This window comes from Bemisia tabaci, chromosome 1 (assembly GCF_918797505.1).
Source record: "Bemisia tabaci chromosome 1, PGI_BMITA_v3".
Classification (NCBI taxonomy): Eukaryota; Metazoa; Arthropoda; class Insecta; order Hemiptera; family Aleyrodidae; genus Bemisia; species Bemisia tabaci.
In genome coordinates this window covers 2082104-2100517 of record NC_092793.1, presented here as the reverse complement: position 1 = coordinate 2100517, position 18414 = coordinate 2082104, and the positions used below count along the sequence as shown (strand labels likewise).

At 39.7% G+C, this 18414-nt stretch overlaps 1 protein-coding gene across 7 annotated transcripts in view; it reads right to left on the bottom strand.

Annotated features, from left to right (window-relative positions):
- Positions 1-18015, bottom strand: part of LOC109037215 (casein kinase I) — an 81995-nt gene extending 63980 nt beyond the window's left edge. For all 7 annotated transcript variants that reach the window (XM_072299987.1, XM_019051772.2, XM_019051774.2 and 4 more), the window contains exons 1-7: positions 17838-18015; positions 17638-17715; positions 17378-17488; positions 9222-9370; positions 6791-7019; positions 5846-6016; positions 2971-3119 (exon numbers count right to left, since the gene is read on the bottom strand). In XM_072299987.1, the coding sequence (XP_072156088.1) occupies positions 2971-3119; positions 5846-6016; positions 6791-7019; positions 9222-9370; positions 17378-17488; positions 17638-17713 (885 nt within the window). In that variant the 5' untranslated portion in view covers positions 17714-17715; positions 17838-18015. The remainder of the gene's footprint in view (positions 1-2970; positions 3120-5845; positions 6017-6790; positions 7020-9221; positions 9371-17377; positions 17489-17637; positions 17716-17837) is intronic.
- Positions 18016-18414: the final 399 nt, after the last annotated feature.

Genomic DNA, 18414 nt, shown 5'->3' with positions numbered 1-18414 from the left:
TGGCACCATAGTTTAATTATTGAGCCAAAAGTTACACTGAAATGATCAACTGGGATGGCGTTGCGGTGAAGTCACCTCTTGCGCTTCAGTTTATATACGACGAAAACTTGCTTCTTTTCGTCCATGGTGTGTGTGGAACGTCACCAAAATTTCTTCTACTTTCCGCATCATACTCAAAAAGTTGAAAGATATGTAAAACTTGTGACTGATGCCTCTGCATCAGTTTGTGGTGAGGAGCAAAGAAACCGCTTCCATTGCTCAGCGTTAAATCCTGGGACATAATGCCATTGTTTGAGTGGTAAGACGGATTCAATTTTAGAGTTTGAGATTTTCTTTGTAAACTTTGCAATGGTATGAGACAGTTCAGCTACAAAAAGATCCATCAATGAAATTATTCCGAATTGGTGTGAAATAATGGGTCAGTTGCGCTGGTCCCATAATCGTGTTTTGATGCTTGATTCTTGTAGATTAGCTAAAGATAATAAGATCTGCTTGAGCCGCAACTTTCTACGTTCAAAATTAACCGAGATATTGCCCTTTGAAAAGTCAGGCTCTTGACATCATCCACTGCGGCAGTGACATCTTTGGTCTCTTCCTCTTTAGTTCAATCAGTGATGCAGAGGGTGCATCGCAAAACTTCAACTATGTTAAACGTAAAGAAACTCAAGAAACAGACAGATTTGCACTCTAAAGATCTTCATATCATGAGATAAAGCACTTGCCACGAAGAGATTAGGCAGTCAGTCAATTCACCTCAGTTTGTTTACGTTTAGCGTCGTTGAAGTTTCACGTTGCACCCTCTATATCACTGATAGAACAAAAGAGGAAGAAACCAAGGGTGTCACAGCCGCGGTGGCTGATGTCAAGAGCCTGACTTTTCAAAGGGCGATATCTCGGTTTATATTGAACATAGAAGTTGTGGTTCAAGCAGATCTTAATATTTTTAGCTAATCTACACACAGGTGAAATTCGATTAATAGCCACCTCCTCATGGTGGGTTCTGGAACTAAATTCAATCTATAAGTCATTTCAGTAACATAAGTCTAACGAGTCCATATATTGGTTGTAAATATACTTGAAATGACATACGGCTGAATTAAGCAGAGCTGTTGCAGCAATACTTCCGAATGACTTCTGAACAACCCGTAACTTTCGACCTCTCTAATGATTAAGGGTCATTTCCATGGGTGATTTTGCTCAAAGAATCGTTTTTTAGATTAAGTCACTACAACGATTACTTCTCACGAAAAGTTACCCCAGGCGTAAAAAAATTGAAAAATTACGTTTTTCACGAAATATAACGCAAGAATCTACTTAGATTTCAATAAATTGATTATTTTCTACAGCAGGGTTTCAACTTTCAAATTCTCTGGATTTTCCCTAAGTGATGACATCATGAAGCAATTCTCTAAGACACCTCATTCGACACAGAAGTGAAAAACAATCACTAACCCAGGGCTCTGATAGCTGACGACTAATAGAGGCTACTCCTTCCTTCTTAATTTTTTGTTCAACTTCACTACCTCACAATTCTATTCTAAAAAATAATGGATTGTATCAATGTGTGAATAAATACACTTTCGAAAACCATGCTTCACAGATATTTCATAATAATTTTTGATTGCTTCATGTAATCTGATAAAAAGTTATTTTTCAATGATCATGAAGGTGACGTCCATCATGAATACGCTCCCCAATGCTCTACTATCAATTAAGAGAGCTACCGAGAAACTGTCAGTAGCTTAAGGGGCCTTGGAGAGCGTATTCATGATGGATGACACCTTTATGATGGAAGAAGACAGTCAACATTATCTTCACATTGCTGAGACTCTTCCAAGCTTTCTACGGGCTAGGTCTCCTAGGTGCAATCCAAAGTGACGATTGCACTTTCGTCTCAGGATTGTACCCGTAGACTCAAAACGCGTCCCTTGTGATGAACTTTCCATAAGCTCTTTCCACCCCACTCTCCTTAACTTTTTCTCTTTTAGGAAAAACGAAATCTGACGATCACAGCAGTATAGCACGCACTTATCAGCAAATTACCAATGACTGATTCGACGTGTCATAATGCGGCTGTGCACCTGCACTCAGGAGAGTCCCTGCAAAGATAATCCCAAGTCACAACCTCTTATCAACCGTTGATGGCAAGATAATCAACTTGGTAAGGTGCTTCCCAGATAGACCCCGTACATGGGAATACCTTTGATTGCAACAGTTTTGACCCAAATGTGGACACAGAGAGCAACTTTATTTAGAAAAAACTAAAAAATTCAGAATAATCAGCCCTCAAAACTTCAACCACAATGTTGTTGATGGAGATGGAAGAGTTACGGCCAGGATTTTTTTCTAGTTTTATTGGGGTCGATACACATCTTTTAAGCCCTGCTCATTTTCCGATTGCCAAAAATTTTTTTGTCAACCTACCCTTCTGCAAAGCTCCATTCAAGGACTTCGTAGTAGATAGGGGTAATTGCTTAAATTTCAAGTATATTCAAGGACTTTTTGAAGCAATATAAACCCTGTAATAGGCACAACTTCCGTGTTTACCAAAAAACAACAACATGCATTCATTGAATGTTTACAAGAATCTTTTCTTAGTCCCTTGTATGCAAGTGTACTGTTTTGACTAAGTCTCACAATAGTTACAGTGTTTGATAGTCTCCTCAATCGAATTTTTAAGGTACCTATATAGATTTTCTATGATAAAAAATTTGTATTAACAGCGCATTGTTCAATCAAATATTCTTGACCTGACAAAAGGATGGATTTGTCAAGGCTTTCTGTGATGATGTAATACTACTCAATTGAAAAATTGGTAATTGCATAGCTAAGTAAGGGACTCTCTTGATGAAATACTTGAACTGATTTTCCAATATGTATTCATATGTTGGCCCAAGGGTCTCCAGATAAACAACTATAATCGGGGTTGATCTCCAATGACAGATTAAAATGAGAAAAACTAGTACTTACAAATTTGAGCATGTTCCAGTCAAAAACATAGTCATAAGTAAGACCAAGTCTATGAAACAAAGTTCTAAATAAGTGACGTAAAAAGGTGTAATCTGGCCTCTCTTCAAAGCGTAAATTTCGGCAGTATTTTAGATACCTTCGAAATTCCTCTGTAATACAAAATCATAATATAAGCCCATAGGGTTACATGGAGGTCTGAAAGATAACATCGAGAAAAAGGTGACAGAAATTCCCAAGGGATGTAGTACAAGAAAGTCTTGATTAATGAATTGAGGACCGTGCCAAAAGAGGGGTGTATCTGGAGATGCGCCTTTTATTCAGCAATCGCCTATTCTGATTCTACATGGTATACTGGTGTATCTTCCAAGTTTGAGAAAAATCTGTTGATTCGTTACATGAATGATTGACCCTTTAAGTAAACTAAAAATACGCCCTCCTTCCTGCCATAAAGCTTTTTCTCCTGACTTGCACATTAAAACCAAAAAAAAAATTGAACCAAAAAGATAAAACCAGCTTAAAATATTTTGCCCCCCCCCCCCCCCCCCCCGCAATAACAAAAAAAGCACTTGCACGTATTTTTAAAATCTGTTTTAAGAGGAAGCCGGCAAATTTGAAAAGCGGCAGGCAATGGGTGTTTAAGCAGATTGAACAGGAGCTGAGAAAACATTTCAGGCCACAACCGCCACCTTTGCTTTTCAAATTTAAAAATTTGACTGGAGATTTGAGTTTCCCATAAAAATATTCTGCTATACACAAAGTTTCACAAAAATCCATCAAAGATGAGTGGAGATATCATCTTAGCTCATATCCGCCATCTTGGATTTTCGATTTTGAAAAATGTGACTAATAATTCGAGTTTTCTATCATCAAATACCCCTTTGTACCAAATTACACGAAACTCCACAGAACAGGAACCGAGATAGCATTTCAGGCTTTAATCTCAGGTTTGCAAAATTGGCAACACAGAAAACCTATCATTCAGGGGGCACAAATTGGACAAAAAGAATTAATATGTGCAATGGGCCTGTTGCATGCAAGAGATACAGCCGCGCGAATAGACTTTTCAGAGGTTAAATGACACAAAAATTACGATGGTCACATTAAAAAAGTCTGAAATACACTCTTTACTGCGCAATTTGTGTTGTTAGGAACGCGCTTTTTCAAATTTCCCGCGCCTGGGGGCAGTTTTCTAATCACCGGAAACGAGCAAACGGCGGACTCGGTGATTTCCGGAAGATGCCGAGCCGTTGTTGTTATTTATTCCTTCAGTTTGTTTTCAAACCCAACGTGATCTCCTACAGTGGTCCATATACGCTTTATGCGGTAACCAAATCGATCAACTTTTAAATATCCAACGCAATCCTTCTACATTTCATTTCACGATGTCACGAGCTCCGATTTTTAGGTTATGTTGTCAGTTTTAGTTGACCGGAAATAGCCGCGAGTTGCCGTTAATTGTTTCCGTTAGAAAACTGCCCCCAGACGCGGGAAATTTAAAAAAGCGCGTTCCTAACAACACAAATTGCACAGTAAGGAGTGTATTTTAGACTTTTTTTTTGCGACCATCGGAATTTTCGTGTCATTTAACCTCTAAAAAGTCTATTCGCACGGCTGTATCTCTTGCATGCAACAGGCCCATTGGTGACCGATTGAAATGTGTGACAACCTTATGGTAAATTAAGTGTCCTCAGCACTAAAAAGTGCACCAAAAAAATGGATTTCTCTGCAACCAGTGACCCAATCTTAAATAGCTTTGGCTACTTGGAGTGTTGAAGTATATTTGCCTTAAATTATTTTTCAGATTTCCTTCTTCCTCATCCCTTTTCAAGTTAAAAAAAAAAGCCTTTATTTTCTTTCATCTTACTTACAAGGCTTTCAAAAGAAGGGTGTGTCTCAGACTTACTTTGTCTAATGATTACAAAGGGCAAATGATTTATTTTTTTCAAACTTTCAATGGATTTCAAACCAAAGGATCTAGTTTAATAAAATTGCCTTTGGTTCAACCAATTGGCCCATTCGATTTTTGAGGGCATCATTCAAACTTTCAAATGCGTGTTCTCACTGCAGCTGTACCTTGTAAATACATCCTCTTTTAGGCAAAGTCCTCAATTGTAATTCAAATTGATTGTGCTTTCATTAAAAGCACTTATTAGTAATGGTGGCAATTCGGTCACGGACTTGCTCCTGCTGCTACTGCAATCCATGGACGCTGCTGATTTTACCAGTCATAATAATACGTCATTGGTGTTGCCGGACACCTCACCTGTACCAGATACATAGTCAGTAAAGGAACGAGGCGCTAAGTCATTTACTGAGCAGCATTTGGCATAATTAAATCACATTTACTTAAGTTCATGGGTGATAGATCTAAGAATTACTATGAACGTCCTCTCAGGGATGTGGAACATGCCTGGACCTTGATTACAGGTGATTGATGTTTGAAAAGGCAGTGGTGATAAGGGAAACCACTTTCCTCTTCATAATTTTTGTAAATATAATTACACAAGGAAATACTGCAATCATGCTTGCACTCTAAAATGTTGTACAACTGCAATGTTGCGCAAAAGTTAAGTGACAGCGATTTACAATAGAATTCACACTTCTCCAAGGAACGCCCAATTTTGAAGAGGATTTTACGATTTTTAGATTTACTTTGAAAATTATCAAATCTTCATCTTCCAACTTCTTTCTGTGTGAGAAGAGCTCTTTATAGTACACTGTAATTTATTTCAAGGCTGTCATTTAAAATAGAAAACCCCTTTCAGTATAGACCCCTATAATAGGAGCTACTTGACAGACTTTGCCCTTCAAGGAAGTCTTGCTATTTTTATTTTTTTGGGAAATTGAAACATTTTTAATAGGGCATTAGACTTACCAGGATAGTTTTTACATAGGTCGTCAATTGGGGTAGACATTTTCTTCTCACTAATTCTTTCATACTTTTGTCTTTTTGTGGCAGCTTTGAGCCCTTGCCATGGAAGTGAACCGCGATTAAAATACATCAGAACATAACCTAAAGATTCGAGATCATCTCGTCGACTTTGCTCTGAAACAAAAGAAAGGATAATTGTTACATACAATAGCTATTACATGACTCACAAACATGTAATGTCTGGGCAACTTTCGATTATGCTCATTCAGTTTCATTTGCACTTTCAGCAGTTCACTTGCAATTACTACATTTATCATGACTCATTTCATGATCCGAGCGGTTTGATGATTTAGTCCATAAAGATTCTCCAAAAAGGAGAGTCTTCTAATTACTCAAGGTGAAAGGAAAAGCCATATATTGTATGGTCATTCCGGACAAATTTGAGCAAACTGATACTAAGTTAAACTAACAAACATCATGAAACATTAAGAGAGTGCCTGAGCACCAAGGGGCTTCCACCTACAAGGCTACTATAATGCCAGACCTCCCTTCTTCTGCAGGGTAGTGGTTTACCCACATCTCTTAGCGGTTTAATTCACAAAATTGATTCATGCCCATTTACTTTAAGATATTTAAGTGTCAACGTCAAGTGACAGGTAAAGGCACAGTTATGAAAAGATGTCTCAAAATGTTAACAATCATTTCCTTCATTCAGAAGCGAATATTTTTTCCTACATTTCTAAAACTTTGTGCAATTTTTCTCAGTATTGGTGAAAAAAACTTCCTTGAACAAATTTTTTATGCGCCAAGAACAATTTCTTAAGCGTATGTGGCACCTGAGAGTTTCAAACAAAACAAGAATGAAAGAAGAAAATGACAATTCCATACAGGTACATGGAAAATGTAAGTTCGTTGGAAAAAAATGGCAGAATATGTAACATATCTTACCGATGCCGAGATGAGTATTTAGACTTGCATATCTAGCTGTGCCAGTTAAATTTTTATTTTCTCGATATGGGATGTGCTGATGCGTAAGGCTATCTCTATATTTCTTAGCTAGACCAAAATCAATGATGTAAACAAGATTCCCTTTCTTGCCGAGACCCATGAGAAAATTGTCTGGTTTAATATCACGATGTATAAAATTACGACTATGAATATATTCTATTCGACCAATCTGAAACAGGGAAAAGTTATGGTAATTCGGATGCATCAACTTCAATATAGTAACCAGCAGGAATGTAAAGGAATCATTCCACAACTTGAACAGCAAAACAAAAATTAGCTTCAAGAAATTAATTAAAAAAAACCATTTCTTGTCGATCCCAATGATTATGATCCCCCATTGATCCCCCCCCCCCCCCCTCCCTTGGAAGATTAATCCTCTTCCGAGAAAGAAAATTATTCATGTACCTGAACTGCCTCCATGTGTTCCTGCTTTCTCGAGGTACACACTACTACAGGTGTGGACAAACGGGGTGCCGAAGTGGCAGCACTATGAATATAGGCCATCAAGTGACGTCGCAAGTCGTACCATATTTGCCGCACAGTTCAAAATGAGGTTCTGGCAGATCTGGGGTAGCTTCAATAAGCTATCAGATGAATTTAAAAAATTGATAGGACTCAAAATAACGAAAAACTTAAATAGAAACACGAAAACGTAACACGAAATTGACGAGATCCACTCTCAGAACAGAAAGGAAATAGGTTTGCAATAGGACTCAGGATTACTCAGGAATTCTTCCATCTTGCTTCCATCCATGTTTCTTGTTGACCAGTGAACCAGTCCAAATGTGTGCCTCCCTGACTCATGAAAGCAAGATGGAAGAAACCAAGGATGTCACTACCGCGGTGGATGATGCAATACACCTAATTTAGGGCTGTGTACCGAACTGCCTCATCGAGTGTCGGTGATCGATGTCGGTATCGGTTCGGTTGGTTTCGATCGATTCACCGAAACACGAAGCTATCGCGATATATCGTACATACCGAAACTTACCGAACATACCGAAACTTATCGAACTTACCGAAACTTATCGAACATACCGAAACTTATCGAACATATCGAAACTTATCGAACGTACCGAAACTTACCGAACGAATCGAAGTTACCGATCATATCGAAGTTACCGAACATACCGAAACTTACCGAACAAAATCGGACCCATCCACATTAACCGGCATCATTAAAGAATCCAACGGACTTGCATTAAGCCCTATTATCCATAAATCTCGACGCTCTGCACGGCTCACGTAAAAATTGAACTATGTTTGGTGTTTGAAACTCACCTTCGAGTTTTAGGAGTCATGTGGCGCATCAAGCCCGATTTTTAGGCGCCATTGAAGATTTTTAAGGGGCCAAATTGACTTTTTGTCTATACAATACGGCGCATTTAGTGAAAATTTAGATGCAAGATGTTTTTGTAACAGAACTAGTAGGTAGCTGTAACTTGGGGAGGGCAAAAGCACTAAGAATAAAATCGTGAAGAGAAGAAAAAGCTCATAGAAAAGCTAAATTCTGAGTTTTTTCAATTCAAATAGATTTGTTTTTCTCTCTTATGTGACTTCCTGTGAAAATCCAGATCTTTAGGGAGCACTTTTTAGGGGCCACGTTGGCGCAGAGCCTTCATTTTTTAGGCGCCATGGCTGATTTTTCAGGCGCATTTGGTGCGTTGGCGCCTGTGAGTTTCGGACACTGGCATCGATGCGCATCACTTGACTAAACAGCCACCACTTTGAACGTGTGTCCGGCTCTTTGATGATGCCGGTTAATGTGGATGGGTCCGATTTTGTTCGGCAAGTGTCGGTAAGTTTCGGTATGTTCAGTAACTTCGATGTGTCGGTAACTTCGATGTGTTCGATAAGTTTCGGTATGTTCGATGTGTTTAGGTATGTTCAATATGTTTCGGTATGCTCGATAAGTTTCGGTAAGTTCGATAAGTTTCGGTAAGTTCGATAAGTTTCGGTATGTTCGATAAGTTTCGGTATGTACGATATATCGCGGTAACTTCGGTATTCGATGAATCGAAAATGTTTCGGTAGGTTTCGGTATGTACGATATATCGCGATAACTTCGGTATTCGGTGAATCGAAGATGTTTCGGTTTGGTTGGTCATTGTAAAAGAAAATTGCCGGGAGCAAAAGTTGAAAAGATCTTCTAACGAGGGTCGATATCGGTACGGGTTCGGTATACAGCTCTAACCTAATTCGTCATAGCGTGATATCTCAGTTAATATTGAATGTAGAAAGTTGATGTTCGGACAGGTCTTAAAATTCTTAACTGATCTACAAGAATCAAGCTTCAAAACACGATACTAAGACCTGCACAACTAACCCATTGTAAAAGCTACTAAATTGAAGACTGAGGGTTACTACTCACCAATTGGTCAGCTAATAGGAGAACAGTCTTTAAAGAAAATTGCCGGGAGCAAAAGTTGAAAAGATCTTCTAACGAGGGTCCTAGTAACTCCATCACCATGACATTAAAATCGCCTTCTGAGCCACACCATTTGATATTAGGAATACCAACTATAACAAGAAGTAAGAAAAAAACAAGAGAGAGTTAAAAAGGATGCAAGTAAAACAAACAATTCTAATCATACCTTCAACCTAATTTAACAGCGATACCATTTTACTCTTTCGTTCAATTCAAAATGGTAAAATGAACCAGCTAATAATATCAGCCAAAATGAAAGGTATTCTTTAAAGAGTAGAAGCTTGTGTCGCTCTTGGGAGATGCAAAGCTTTTAAATAAATAACTGAAAAATGAAAAAAAAAGTCTAATACATGTTCACTAAATCTCTGATTGTCCAAACTAATTTTTGGGAGGGCTGATTTCTTTTACTCGTTTGTTGTATTTTCTCTCAGCAGCCAGACAAAGCTGATCGTTTTCACTCATTCTATTGCCTGCTTCTATGCTTTCACAATGTGTGCTCGTATTCCTCCACTTACACACCTGGCTTCATTTTATAGTTTATTTGTATGTAATTTGTAAAATAGAAAGTAATTACTTCAAATTAGTGTTTACTTCATTTCGTTTGATGCCACATAAGTTTGAATCATCCGGGGTTTGCTGTATTATAATTTGATCGGTTTGGAGGAAAATAGCAATCGCCTTATACTAGCTCAAATTATCTAAATAGAGCAAAACTCATTGAAAAAACTGAATTCCAATGGAAGTAAGTATGGATTGATCAGTTTCTTGCTGTGAAATTAACTCTTCTCATTATAAATACACTAATAATAAAAGTTATGATTTGAAATTCTAGCAATAATCAAATTGAAGAGATTAGTATACGTGACATATCCACTAATGTCTAGTTGGTCCAACCCGACTTGACTCATTCATACAATTGTTGGTTAATTAAACCATACCACTGAGAGTTAAAACTACCAACAACCTTCAAAACAAATGATTCTCAACGTAAATGGTTATTATCTCCATTTAAATTGATCCATTCTATTTCAATTTCTAGATATGGAATAATATCTAGATTGTAATATCTAACTGCCCTAAGTTGCAATGTTAATGTAGACTTACCCGATATGATTAAGTTTTTTCTTTACAAAAAGTACCATTATAGTCCCATCGAAGGTTGAAGATGGTCGTATTTTTCATTTGTTGGGTTAAAAAGTTGGTTATTCAAACGTCAACACTCAAGTCATTTTAATTCTGTTTCCAAACTGTCCGGAACAGTTTTTTCAAAAACGCACCTTTCGAAGATAAGATCATACCGACTCAAGGCTGATAATAACAAAACCTATCCTCTTCGCAAACTGCAGACATCAGTGGTATGTCAGTGCTACGGTTTTAGTTAGGTAATGAATTAGTTGAAGTCTTGGCCAGGGAAAGAAAATAGCACATGAGAGCAAAAATAAGGTTAAAATGCTTGCAGCAACTGGGTGGGTATACCACTTCTGCCAGTTTGGAGCACCAATACACACTACTTATCTATAAGGGATTCAGATATAAAATAGAGCTAGAGGGTATCTTTAATACCTAGAGGCAGAATGGGTAAGCTGATTGTAGGATATATTCCTATGTTCTAAATAGAGGTAAATCTGAGGTAATGATAGCTCTGGAAAAATTTGAGATCATCTTGATTTATAATGTGGATTAATGTGGATTGATGTGTATTCGAATAGTATACACATGTAGAAAATAGAGTGTGTACAGATAGATAATGTTGGTAACAAATAGCTTGGTCTCTTGGTTTGCATGCAAACTGATTTTCATTATACCAGTAATTCAACTATTGCCAATATTCACTATATTAGGCTGTGGCAAATATTCTATGTGTTTGAAAGGGAGTACAGAAATTCCTACACCGTCAGACAACTCCCACCCACCCAACTTTTCGCCCCTGCATCACTGGAATTATTTACTGATTATGAATTCCACTAATTTTATCTCCATCAAACAGCAACGACAACATTCTAATTCAGCGTCTATGGTAATCCTTGACTAAAACTCTTCTGAAGTTAATAATCCAATATATTCTATTATCCCAAAGACATCAAATCACTTAGACCGTCCATACTGTGTTACAGAGGGCGTGACAACTTTTAAAAACTGGCATGGCACACCGACTAGTGAGAGTAGAGCGCCGACCTTGCATCAGTGAGCTTCTGAGCTTAAGTGTCCTACTGCGTGTTTGGAAATGTGAAACTTAGCTTATCAGTTAGAAAATTGTACACAGTACTCTACAACTTTTGTCCTTTGGAATTTTACCTGCAAATGGACTCAAGGCGAGTAATGTGCGAAAAACTGAGAGCACAAATCAATTCTCCATTGCTCCTCTGCAGTCTACTTGAGTGCTAGGGACGCAACCCCCCCCCCCCCCCCCCCCACATGAGGTTCTGAGAAAATTGTCACGCTTTGCCTGTACAAAACCGAGCCAAATGCAGGGTCTATGTGATTCAATGTCTTTCCACGTCCTTGTTGGACCTGAGTAAACAGCGCTTAGGGAGCAGATATTTATGGTAATTAGTTGTGTGACATGACACATAGATAATAAATAAATAATAAAATATAATCATAATAATAATAATGATAATAATAATAATAATAAATCTGCAGGGAGGACTGCCTATGGTCTGGGTATTGACGCACCTCCTTTCCCGAGTTACTCTGGACGCACACTCTATGTGCCAAGGAGTACTTAATGAAAAGCCCAACCCGGGGTGTTATGCGAACCGTGCCCATCGGGTCCCTTGGCACCAGGGCGCTTATGTTGGTGTCGACCTACGGAGCCCTGGGATACCAGGCGCCCTCCCAGAGTTAATATAGCCTTACCCGGAAAGAGGTTACGGGTGGACCCTCTTAAATCCTCATCTTACTCGTGGGAACAAATATGGAAACGCGCAACTCTAAAGCAAGAAAAACCCAAAACTACAAAGGAAAAACCGACCGAACCGATGATAATGCAGAAGAATTGACTCAGTCTCTGGGACAACACGGAAAAGAACGCAGAAACAGCAGAATCAGCTGAATCAAACACCACAGGCCCAAAGCCCACCACCAACTAGCCCGCCGGTAAGAACACAAACGCACAGCGTAGACAAGCAACAGAGCGAGTGAAGTGGACCACAGAAGAGTATAAAGAAATAATATGGTGCTACTGGTACATCAAAGAGAGCACTCAAAGCTGCAATATAAACGCCAACTATGACCTCTGGAGAAAAAGGAATCCGAACACCCGCCCGCATATCGATGCAAACAAGCTCGCCACACAAAGACGATTCATTGCGAAAAACCAAAAACTAAGTGAGGCACAAATTGAAGAAATCAAAGCTGATGCAGCCGCAAACCTAGCAACACAATGTGAACTGGGTGTCACCAGAAAAACCCAAAATACCAATAACAACCAAAACTCCCCTACCACAATGAATAATGCAGCCAACCACATCCAGAGAGTACAATGGACCGAAGAGGAATACAAAGAAGTCATATGGTGCCATTGGTTTGTTAAGGAAAACACGGGCATCCACAACATAAAGGCCACCTACGAGCTATGGAGGCAACGAAACCCTAATGCCCGCCTGCATCTCAACGCTAATAAGCTAGCCACGCAACGAAGATACATCGAGAACAAGAAAAAACTAACCGAACAACAGCTTCAAGAAATTAAAGACGATGTTCACTCCACCATAGAAGCATCCACTGACCAACACACAACTGAAAGCTCACCAGGTGATGCCACAAACGACGAGAACCGCCCGTCGAGACGGAATGATCCAACTGACACCAGGGAATCAGAGTCAACGCCAAACACACCTCAAACCAACGAACTCCAGAAGAAAAAAAAAGGTTTTTTTTTTTAAAAGAAGAAGTAAGCAGCTAAGAATACCATCTCCAGAACCAGAACACGAAACAACTCCCCAAGAGCAGAACACGGCGAGCACACTAGAAACAACGACCTCTACATCAAAGCTAAGAAGCGTGTATCAAGAAGTTCTCGAGATGAATCTGGAAGAAAGAGAGCCGATAAGGAAAATAAAGGGGGCGAAAAAAGACCAAGAAATCATCATGCGAACTAACAATGAAGTACAAAATATGCTTGAGAGCGAAGAAAATCTCGACCTGTGGAAAATCAACTGCTTGCTCTACGCTGCAGCCCTCACAATCAGTGACGAGTCGAACGGCCCAAAAGGAACTAAAATGAACAAGAAAGAAAGTAAGCCCCTATGGCAAAAAAGAATTGAGTTCAGAATCCAAGATCTGAGGAGGAACCTTTCAGTACTAGCTAACTTCAAAATAACGAGCAAGGAAAAAGGACAACAGACAACCCACAAAGTCCAGTCAATCCTGGATAAATACACCGCGGAAGGAGAAGAAAGCAGTATAGACAATGTAATGGAGCAACTGAGGCAACGTATTGCTGTCTTTAGCCAAAGAATAAGAAGATACCAGAAAAGATCAAATCAATTCTCTCACAACAGAAGCTTCGAAACCAACTGCAAAAGCTTCTACAGGAACATCAAAGGTGACTCCTCCGACATCGGTGAAACCCCAGAGAAAGAAAAGGTGGAAGAGTTCTGGAAAGGAATCTACGAAGTCCCTACTCAGCACAACTCGGAGGCTGGGTGGATCAAAGACTCAGAGGTCACGAACAACAAAATGGAATGGACAGATCTCGGTGATGATGAACTGATAACTACCATAAAAAACCTTGCAAACTGGAAAGCACCCGGCCCAGATAAGATACAAAGCTTCTGGTTCAAAAAAATCCCTAGCATCCATAAGTACCTAACAGCCGAGTACAATAAATTACTGAACGGGAAAGAATTCCCACCATGGCTGGCCAAAGGGACTACATATCTGATAGCAAAGAATAGAGAAACGGCAAATCCCAAAAACTATAGGCCCATAACCTGCCTCAACATAGCGTATAAGATCTTCACGGCACTCTTGGCCGGAAAAACGTACAAATACCTAGAAAGTGCCAAACTACTCCCTATAGAGCAGAAAGGGTGCCGCAAAGGAGCTAAAGGGTGCCTTGACCAACTCTTAATATCCAAAACCATCATTGAGGACTGCAGGAAGAACAAGAAGAACCTATCGATCGCATGGCTGGACTACCAAAAAGCCTTCGACAGCATGCCTCACAGCTGGATCATCCGTGCACTGGAACTCATGGGAGTGCACCCGAATATAGTAAACGCCTGTAAGAACATGATGGAGCACTGGTCAACATGCATCCAACTAAGAGGAAAAACAGATACAATTATCACCTCTGAAATTAAAATAAGACGAGGAATCTACCAAGGGGACGCGTTCTCCCCCCTTCTGTTCTGCGTTGGATTAATACCCCTCTCTACACGACTAAACAACATGAACAATGGATATAACATCAAGGCAGGCCATAAACAACTGACGCACCTCCTGTATATGGATGATCTGAAACTGTTCAGCAGCAGCGACGAGAAACTGCAAAATCAACTCGAGACGGTGAAAGAATTCAGTGACGACATAGGTATGAAATTTGGCCTAGATAAGTGTGCCAAGGTAACCTTCAAGAAAGGTAAATACATCCACGGAGAAAACATGGATATAGACGTCGACACCAGCATCCGACAGTTAGACCCAGGTGAAACATACAAATACCTCGGAATGGAAGAAAGTATAGGTATCCAACATAAGACAATAAAAGAAAAGGTAAAGAGAGAATACATACGACGAGTAAGAGCAGTACTAAAGACAGAGCTAACGGCAAAAAACAAGATAACTGCAATCGGAGCGCTAGCCGTACCCGTTCTACAGTACGGATTTGCAATTCTGAATTGGAAAATAAAAGAAATAAAAGCGCTAGACATAAAAACAAGAAAATGTCTGACAATGCATAAAATGCACCACCCATCCGCAGACGTTGACAGGCTATACGTGAGCAGAAAACTAGGAGGACGAGGACTTAGGCAAATTGAATCAACATACAAATCTTCCATCATCAATGCGAAGTACTACCTCCAGGAAAAAAAAAACGAAGACCCTTTTCTCAAAGCCGTATATGCCGTCAACCTTGCTCTAGACAAAGACCACATTGCGAAAGAAGCAAACAAGTTTGAAGCCGAGCTCGGAGAAAACTTTGAAGTGGCCCCCATAAACAGCAGGAAGCAAAAAATCAAAAAGAAAATCTCAGAAAGCATCAGAACCAAATGGAAAGGAAAGATCATGCACGGGCAGTATCCACTGATGCTAGAAAATGACTCTATCGAGAGTAATCTCTCTACCATCTGGCTCAGTAAAGGTGTACTAAAAGCAGAAACAGAGAGCCTAATTGTAGCGGCACAGGATCAAGCCTTAAACACAAGGTACCGAGAGAGGAAAATCCACAAGAAACATGTGAATAGCAAATGCAGAATCTGTCACCAGTTCGAAGAAACCATTGAGCACATAACATCAGGTTGCCCAATTCTAGCCCAAAAGGACTATATCGAGAGACACGACAGAGTATGCACCCAACTTCACTACAGCCTCTGCAAAGAATATGGAATCGAAGTCGACGCAGATAAATGGTATGAACACAAACCGAAAAACACTGCAACAACCAGAGATGGAGAGACAACGATCCTGTGGAACTTCCCTATCAGAACCGATAGAACTGTTGAGGCAAACAGACCGGACATCATCCTACGTAGGAAAGGCCAAACGTGTCTGCTGATTGACGTCTCTATCCCAGCAGACAGGAACATCACAAAAAAGGAAGCTGAGAAGAAACTAAAGTATAAAGACCTAGAGATCGAAATCAGCAGGATGTGGAAGACCAAAACCCGAGTCATACCCTTTGTGATAGGAGCTACCGGAGCAGTCTCTAAAGACTGGACTAAACTGAAGAACGAAATCCCTGGGAAACATTCGCTAGTATTGGCCCAGAAGTCTGCTGTGTTAGGCACTGCCAGAATCCTCCGGAAGGTCTTAAGCTAGGTGGAGCAGCGCGAATACACCTAGAACGTTCCCACACACCAAAAACACCCCTACCGCCTACCACCTCAGGAAAGAAACCTTTAGGCAGGCGTCCTCCAGACACCTACCCTGCCTCGGTTCCTAAAACAGGTATCCTAGTCCGTGACGAGCCACCCCCCAAGGGGGAGTGAAATAACCACCACCCGGCCACCCAAACCACAAACAGCCCTCATACCTAGGAGCATTGTTTGCCCCTGTGTGAGGGCTTAAAGCAACCCAGCAAAGCTGGTGACAGCAGTGAATATGAAAAATAATAATAATAATAATAATAATAATAATAATAATAATATGGTACTACCAATGTGAAACTCAAACTGAAAGGTCCTGTAGGATTACGACTGCATGCCACTTATTTAATTAAGAATACAATACAAGGCACTATACTTATTTGTAAGTATTTAAAGTCTTTATAGGATTTTTTTTTTTTTTCTCCCTCTTCAAATAGCCTGTGAGGCTAATCCCATTCCAAATTCGCATACCGAGCCTTCACCTATCTTATACCCTCCCTGTCAACTTCCCTCACCCCAGTTATTCTTTAGGTATACCTACCCTCAATTTAAGCAAGAAGTTCCTTTTAAATGACTCCAGTCCCAAGATGCCCAGATAACTTCAGAGTATCATTTTAGGAGGCTTCAGAAAATAAACTTGCAATAGTCAGCAAAGAAACTTAGAATAAAAGCTAAGGAAAAGCAAACTGGCAGAGTAAAAACCGTTACTTAGACCATAAACAAAATGCTCAGTATGGAGGTTATTATTCGACCCTGGTGTGTCTGCCGTCTTAGGGCCCAGAAGAGGAAATGCCATAAACTTCGCGATGAGTGACTTAAAAATGCTGGGTCCAATTACTAATTTTCTTATGTGTCTGAAATCATGTTGTGAAATGTTCCAACCACTGTCAGTAGACTTGAGTTCCTGGCTACTTAAGTTACCTCACCAATTGGAAAATAAGGCAGAATATTACTGAGCCAAGATCAGCAAGTTGCCATAGCATTGGACATAAGAATAAAAAAGACCTTCTAATCTAATGGTAGGGAGCCCTATGAGGAAATAAATACATGATCAATTAAACTTACCCCCATTTTGCATGAGTTTGTAGATTTTTGACTCGATATGTAGTTGAGGATGTTTTGTTTTGATACATTCTAATTTGATTGCTACTTCTTCTGCAGTAGTTATATTCGTTCCTGAAAGTAGGAGAGATTAAGATGAGAAAGATTTGCAAGAAATGGCTTCAACTGCTTCTAAAAACCGAGAAACATGGCAAAACCATTTATCAGAACTGAAAGGTCTGATTTAGAAGGACAGGAGACAAGGAACATAGTAAAAAAATTACCTAGATAAATATCTCCAAATGAGCCACTTCCTATTTTCCTTCCGAGGCGATATTTGTTCCCGACTCTCAGCTCCATTTCTGAGGACAAACACGATAAAATTGATTAGAACAATGAAACAGCAAACGCTACAATGGCAGCCATATTTGATATTGTACGACTTCTACATAGGCCTACGAAAATGAAAAATTGCGAGATTTACCTGGTAAATGAAGCGAAATTAAACGGAGGCAGGTCTGACCCGTATTATGAACACTTTAAACAAATCATAATTGCATTTCAGACGCTAGAAAGACGAGGGATTCCGTAATAGATCACGGTCCTTCCAGGCAGGGCTCTGATCACGGCACTACCACTACCACCAAGGTAGATTTACACAGGTATGGACAGAACTTAACAACTGGCCTCTGATTGGCTCTCCAGCGGCCCCTTAACGGTATAAATCGCATACACGGTAATTTATATACTGGGTGTCCGATGGGTAAATTGCATACTAGCATCAAATTGTTGGTTGGTGGGTACCGAACATCAAACTGTACTCTTGTTATGATTTGTTAGCAATCTACCAACAATTTAAACTAACCTCATTTCGGAAGAGGCAAAAGGGCAATATAGATAGCAGAATTTGACATTTATTATTTGAAATGTCGATATTCTTGAGAATATCTGAAACACATCTCACCCTCGGACCCTCAAGGAAGAAGAGATGGTGATCATTAATTAGGGATTAGTAGCCAATAAGGTGACTAGGATGGCCCGAGAGTTGTTGATTATTTTGA